The sequence below is a fragment of the Lactuca saligna genome, chromosome 8 (assembly GCF_052625555.1).
Source record: "Lactuca saligna cultivar CGN05327 chromosome 8, ASM5262555v1, whole genome shotgun sequence".
NCBI classification, from domain to species: domain Eukaryota; kingdom Viridiplantae; phylum Streptophyta; class Magnoliopsida; order Asterales; family Asteraceae; genus Lactuca; species Lactuca saligna.
The window spans coordinates 20,377,167-20,384,134 of NC_136424.1; the positions used below are offsets into that span (position 1 = coordinate 20,377,167).

A 6,968-nucleotide genomic window follows, 5' to 3' on the forward strand; every position below is an offset into this window, starting at 1 on the left:
TGTGCGAATTGGAGGAACACTTGTGTGAATCCAGTCTCAAACTAGGATCTGAGAGTTTTTGCAAAATGTTTGATATGCCTCCATAGCTGCTCCGATATAGAGCGGGATCAGTTGGTCTTTGGAACCCAGTCCATTTTGAAACTGGGTTGACCTTTTTCATCCTTGCAGGGTACTCTCTCCCATGACATATCCTGTTTATCACAAACAAAAGACGATGAAATATTAGAGTCATTAGAAGATTTGGGAGAGTGAGCCTTTGGAACCCATTGGTATTTAGGTTTAACCCATTTCTTTTTCGATCCGATGGGTGGCTCGGTACTTGCTTTCGAACTTGATGTCGGCCGTTGAGATGACTTTGACCTAACCGGTCTTTGTTTCACTGGAGCATCTCTTGGATTGGGCTTCTTGGCCAACATTCCCTTCTTGCCCTTGGGATTTTGATACTTGGCCTTGTAGGTTTGATTCTTCACCTTTTGCGCGTTCCAGTCGCTCTTGTCTGAATGTGACCTTGAGGGGTTTCTATTGAAGTATCTCCCTCTTGGCGCATTCTGCCAGCCTTGTGCATAGTAAGGAACGTATGCGCGATTTGGACAATTTCGGGCAATGTGACCAGGTGTTCCACGGTGAAAACAAGTCTTTTTCTTCACTGGGAAATCGTTTCTTCCTGCCCCTGATGGTGTGTTTTTGCCTTGTTTCTTATTGTTCCTACAAGCACAATTGCAGGAGGGATTCTGTTTCACTGGAATTGGTGCCCTGTATTTCTCAACGCCAGGTTGATCAGAAGCAGTTGAGTTCGAAGCAACAAATTCAGAGTTCAAGGAGATGTTGGTTTGTTCAATGGTATTCTCCGTGTTCTCATCCTCTGCTACTTTACCTGCACACGAAGTAGAACATTAGTATTTTCAACATTAATAACTCCTCATGACACAAATCCTGCTCGTTTGCCATATCGAAGATGTGGCTCCCTATCAGTTTCGTCCTGTGTCATAGGGATGAATGTGTAGTTATGATTATAAGGAGGAGGTACACTATCATACCCTAGACCCTTGTTTTGATTTTCTTTGAATCTTAATTGGGTTCCATATAAGGACTCGACTATCTGACTTGACGCAGTATAATTTTTGAAACTAGTGTCTGTTTTTCCACACTTAATTTTCAATGCGTCAAGTTCTTCAGTTACAGCAGCAAGTTGTCTTTTAATATAGTCATAATTTTCACACTTGTTGCTATACTCTTCCTGAAGCTTCCTAAAGTTTTTGGTTTTTGCTTCTAATTCAGCCTTCAAGGGTTCTATCCTTTCCTGAGTTGATATCTTTCATATATCAGATCCTCATTGTTTGAATAAATCAATTTGTTCTGTCCTTTCCTGAGTTGAAGTTACTGGGTTCTGTCCTTTCCTGAGTTGATATCTTTCATATATCAGATACTTGGCCTTTTAAATAAATCAATTTGTTCTCGAAGAAATTTAATTGTGGCTTCACAAGCTGGAGTACATGTAACTTCAGTGATCGGAATGTTTTCAGAACTCATTGTTTCTCTACACTTCAAAGCATCAAGTTCTTGAATTACATCAGCAAGACTAAGATGATTGAGTTCTTTTGTCTTTTTGATGATTGGCATGTTCATATCCCACGATTTCGGAAGTGAATTCAATAGCTTTTTGTTTATCTCAGATTTGGACAAGAAGATCCCAGCTATATTCATTTCAGTAGTGAGTGTAGTAAATCGCTGCAACTGAGCTTCCAGGGTTTCTCCAGGGATATAATCGAACATGTTGAAATTTTATCTTAACTGATCCTGACGACTCTCTTTCATGTTTTTAACTTCCACGTAAACTTCAAAAACTATTAAAAGCACAACTAGAATTTAAAAGTCAAACGTAAATTAAAAAAATAATGCCCTTTGACTATAAACCTCAAAAGTCAACCTTAAAAGTCAAATTTAAAAAGTCAAACTCAAAAGTCAAACTTGAAAAGTCAAACTTAAAAGTCAAAACCGAAAAGCTAAATTTGAAAATTTAAAAGTCAAACGAGAAAGTCAACGGTCAAATTTTAAAAGTTAAAGTAAAAAATTTAAGTAAAAAATCAAAAATAAAATTCAAAAATTAAAAATTAAAAATTTTGGTTTGAAAATGGAGCTTAAAAATAAAAGAAATTGATTTTTGGGCAAAAAATGTAAAATATGCGAAACTTAGAAGCGGCAGGGAGTGTTTAAGTTTAATATTTCGAAAGGAAATCACAAATCCTTTGCTAGCTGAGATGGTAAAGCGCTTGGCTGTTGATCTGGAGGTCGCAGGAGCCCTGGTACCTCCAAAAATGTTTCCTATATTTTTTTATGAAGGGCCCTGCTGTAGTCCACTGCCGTGCCGAGTCGTTCTGAAGCCGCGATCCAAGCCGAGCCGAGGCCGCAAACTCCAGCGACCGTAAACTCTTCAGAAATCGCTGTTCTTGACGAAAAACAACGTTTTTTCACCTTTTTGCTCCAAAACTCGATCAAAAACTCATTTTTAGGAAAAACGCGAAGAACAACCCCCCCCCCCCCCCCCCCCCCCCCCCAATTTTGCGAGATCTATCCAAAAACGCAAAAATCTCTTCAAAATAAGATCAAATAAGCTTCAGATCTAAAAAAATTGATTGATACAACCAAACTCTGATACTAATTGTAAGTCCAAAAAACAAAACATCAAAAATTTGTTACTAATATGTAACGTGTTCTGAAAAAACAAAACATCAAATATTTATAACTAATTATGTGAAACAAATGTGATACTCCGTACTTGGTGGTTAAATTGTCGCTAAATTTTAGAAGAACCTCGAATATAATTAGACTTTGGATCTAAAGTTCTAGGGATAAACAGCGGTCAAACCGAGTGTACGACCTAAGAAATTAAACGAGTAGAAGTCAAGTTTCTCGAAGCTGAATATTTCAAAGTCAATAACTTATGTAAGTTTTAATATTCACAGTTCACGCTTACGTACGTCTACCACCAACCATTTTCAAGAACATATCATTAACAAATGGAGCTTTATCACATTATCCTTGTGTTGTTCTCCAGTATCATATTCTTTATCTTGTCATGTTCTGCTGCAGTAGATAGAGTATATATAAATCAACCGATCAAAGATGGCGACACCATTGTTTCAGATGGTGAGACGTATGAACTGGGGTTTTTTAGCCCTGGAAAATCAAAGAATCGATATTTGGGGATATGGTACAAAAACTTATCACCTTCTACAGTTGTCTGGGTTGCTAACAGGCAAACACCAATCAAGGATGCATCTGGGGTACTCAAACTCACTACAGAAGGAATCCTACAGATTTACATTGGTGGTAATAATGTTATCTGGTCATCAAATGTGACATCGGTCTTTGCCAGGAATATGAATCCCATGGCACAGCTTCTGGACACTGGAAATCTTGTGGTGTGGGATGAAAGAAGCAACAATGAAAATCCAATCTGGCAAAGTTTTGACTACCCTGGTGACACTTTGCTACCAGGAATGAAATTCGGGAAGGATTTGATAACAGGAAGAGAGAGGTACTTCACATCTTGGAAGAGCCCTGATGATCCTTCTATTGGTTTGTATAAATTCTGGGTCAACACAAATGGATATCCACAGATTTTTGTGGGAGAATTAGGTCAAGGTGAAACATTAAGGGTTGGACCATGGAACGGTGTTGGCTTTCAGGGCACTCCTGTGGATACCATGAATCCAATTTTCTCGACAGAATTTGTTGTGAATCAGAAAGAAATATTTTATAGATATGAACTTAAGAGTCCTACAACTGTTCAGAGGCTTATTTTGGCATGGGATGGAATGGCACAGCAATTGCAGTGGATCAAGCGAACCCAAGAATGGGTTGTATACGGAAATATAATAGTTGATGCTTGTAGTCGTTACGTACAGTGTGGTCCTTTTGGAAGATGCAGTATCAAAAGTTCTGTTCCTTGCAGTTGTTTGGAAGGTTTTGAACCAAAAGTCTCAGAAGAATGGAATACAGGGGATTGGTCAAGTGGGTGTCAACCTAAAAAGCCATTGGATTGTAGGACTCCGGATATCTTCCATAAAATTTCAGGAGTGATCTTTCCAGACACACGGCATTCAAGGTACTACTTGAACATGACACTTGGAGAATGTGAGATGACATGCAGAAGGGATTGTAATTGTACAGCTTATGCTAATTTAGATATCAGAAACGGGGGAAGTGGATGTTTGCTATGGTTTAATGAGCTGATGGATATTAGAGAATATGATGAGCATCAAGAACTGTACATAAAAATGGCAACCTCTGAGTTAGCAGGTGTACACATTTTATTCTATATGTAATAGTAATTATAAGGAATCTTGACAAAAATAAAATTGTCGGTATCCTGCAGGTTGAATGCATTTGGTTTTGAATTGTAACTTACTAACGTTATTAATTATTTTATTCATTAGCAAAAGGCCAATTCAGCTTCAACAAGAACAAAGGACTACTTGCGGTGTTGCTGTCAGTTTCATCAATTGCACTGTTTCTGTCTGCAGTAGCATATGCATGTAAAAAGAAAATGAAAAGGCTTCATAAAAGGGGACGAGGTAAAAAAATTCATTGATTATTCTTCCAGAAATGAAACATTAACAAGCTAACACTGCCAATTGGATGTTTTCAAAAGTATGATTTTTGGCAGATTCATGTAAACATGAGAAATTGAAAATGAACTTTTTGTAGGAAGAAGAGAGCATACCCTTGATATAGATCATACGAGTGTGCAGATGGAAAACCTTGATGAGCTAGCTTTTTTTAGCCTGCATAAAATAGCTGAGGCTACCAATAACTTTAACATTGATAATAAGATTGGAGAAGGTGGTTTTGGTCCTGTTTACAAGGTAATTTGCTGATTCTTTTGAAATAAAACGCAATAAACGTCAGTATTGACAAAAAAATATTAGAATCATAACATCCAATATTTATCTGTAGGGTGTGTTGGAAAACGGGCGAGTAATTGCTGTAAAGCGTCTCTCAGAAACATCCCAACAAGGACTTGAAGAGTTCCAAAATGAAGTCATTTGTATTGCCAAACTTCAGCATCGGAATCTTGTGAAGCTCCTTGGATACTGCATTCATGGAAATGAAAGGATTCTAATTTATGAATACATGGATAACAAAAGCTTGGACTCATTTCTATTTGGTTTGACTCTCTCTAATGCCTTACTCTCACACTTGTTATAGCAACATGCATGGACAAATAAATAAGTGGTTCATATTTTGCAGATGAAACCAAAGGTTCAATGCTTGATTGGCCTCAGCGCTTTCGCATTATCCATGGTATAGCTCGAGGTATTCTTTATCTGCATCAAGATTCACGCCTTCAAATCGTCCATAGAGATCTCAAGGCAGGTAATATCTTGTTGGATAGTGAGATGAATGCAAAGATATCAGACTTTGGCCTTGCTCGAAAGTTTGTAGGACAGGATGACATGGCTAAGACAAAGAAGGTTGTTGGAACATAGTAAGAATCTGTAAAACATTGTCCAAGACAAAGAAATAAATACAAACAAACACGATATCTCACTATTTTTTTATTAAATGCATTTGGCTGCAGTGGTTACATTTCTCCTGAGTATGCAGTACATGGACGTTTCTCTATAAAGTCAGATGTATTTAGCTTTGGTGTCGTTGTGCTGGAGATTGTGAGTGGGAAGAAAAACAGAGAATTCTCTCATGAGGCTCATGGTGATAACCTTCTTGGACATGTAAGTTGATCCTGTAGACTAAAAAGGACTAGAAACTATTTGTTCCTTAACATGATCCTTTAGTATATTTTTCTGAAATTTGGTTTCATTCAGGCTTGGAGACTATATAAAGAAGACAAGTCCATTGAACTTATGAGTGCATCTTTACACAACTCTTGTGTCGTGTCTGAAGTACTACGATCAATACATGTTGGATTGTTATGTGTGCAACATCATGCAGAAGATAGACCAACTATGTTGTCAGTAATTTTGATGCTGATTAGTGAGGGGGCGTTGCCTGAACCTAAACAGCCGGCTTTTTTCACCGAAGAAAGCTACCGTGAAGTTGATATTGTTTCATCCCGGGAGGAATACACCATTACTCTTTTGCATGCCAGATAGAATGTAACATGCTAAATTTCAACCCACCGTCATTTTTGCCCCTAAAATTGACTAAAAAATGGTGTAAATAGTGTTTCATCTCCAACAATACTCTAGTTTTTATCTCATTTTTAGTCCAAAAAGTATTTTCCTGGTATATTCCATTCTTTTAATTTACATAGATTGTCAAACTCATCCCTTTTACTAACAAATATATAGTCTATATTTTTTTTCATTACAATAATACTGAATAAATAAGATTATATTTATAATGCACTTCTAAATAAATTTGTTATCGTGTTTGATGATTTTAATACATATTTAATCTGTTTTATAAATTCGATAAATAAAAATAAATTTTATATTTATGATTAATTAATATAATTAATCATATAACAAAATATTATAAGTATTTGATACTATATTTAAGTTAAATCTAATAGATAAAGTAAACTATAAACATATAAATATATAAAGAAGTGGGACTAAAACCGACAACTGAAACTTCATCTCCATATTTTGAGAAATGAATAGTATTACTCCATATATGGAGTAATACTATTCATATATCCAAATATGGGGGAACAAATGGAGTAGAGTTGGAGAAGAATGGGGACGAAAATGATGATAAAAATGGCATTTAGGGGTGAGTTAGAGATGCATTAAGGACGTTTTCAATAGCATGCTAGCCGATGAAATATATTTTTCTTTTTGTATCTTTCTCTACTATTTGTACGGAATGTATTTGAATTATGTTTCTTATTTCGTTGCTAAATTTTAGAAAAGTTAATAACCTTAAATATAATTAGACTTTGGATAGGGAGTTGTAGGATAAATAGTGACGAAGCTGAGTAAATGAAAGGGTTAATGACC

General features: G+C 36.3%; 1 protein-coding gene across 2 annotated transcripts; it reads left to right on the forward strand.

Moving 5' to 3' along the window:
* Positions 1-2,936: 2,936 nt before the first annotated feature.
* Positions 2,937-6,272, forward strand: LOC145011001 (G-type lectin S-receptor-like serine/threonine-protein kinase At4g27290). 2 transcript variants are annotated; one of them, XM_078969605.1, is made up of 7 exons: positions 2,945-4,302; positions 4,440-4,577; positions 4,711-4,868; positions 4,960-5,170; positions 5,254-5,491; positions 5,585-5,735; positions 5,829-6,272. In XM_078969605.1, exons 1-7 carry the CDS (start codon positions 3,018-3,020, stop codon positions 6,114-6,116), a joined length of 2,469 nt encoding a protein of 822 aa, XP_078825731.1. In that variant the 5' UTR covers positions 2,945-3,017; the 3' UTR covers positions 6,117-6,272. The 2 variants fall into 2 exon arrangements, with proteins under 2 accessions (XP_078825732.1, XP_078825731.1); XM_078969606.1 differs by lacking the exon at positions 5,829-6,272 and having other exon boundaries at positions 2,937-4,302; positions 5,254-5,477; positions 5,585-5,730.
* Positions 6,273-6,968: the final 696 nt, after the last annotated feature.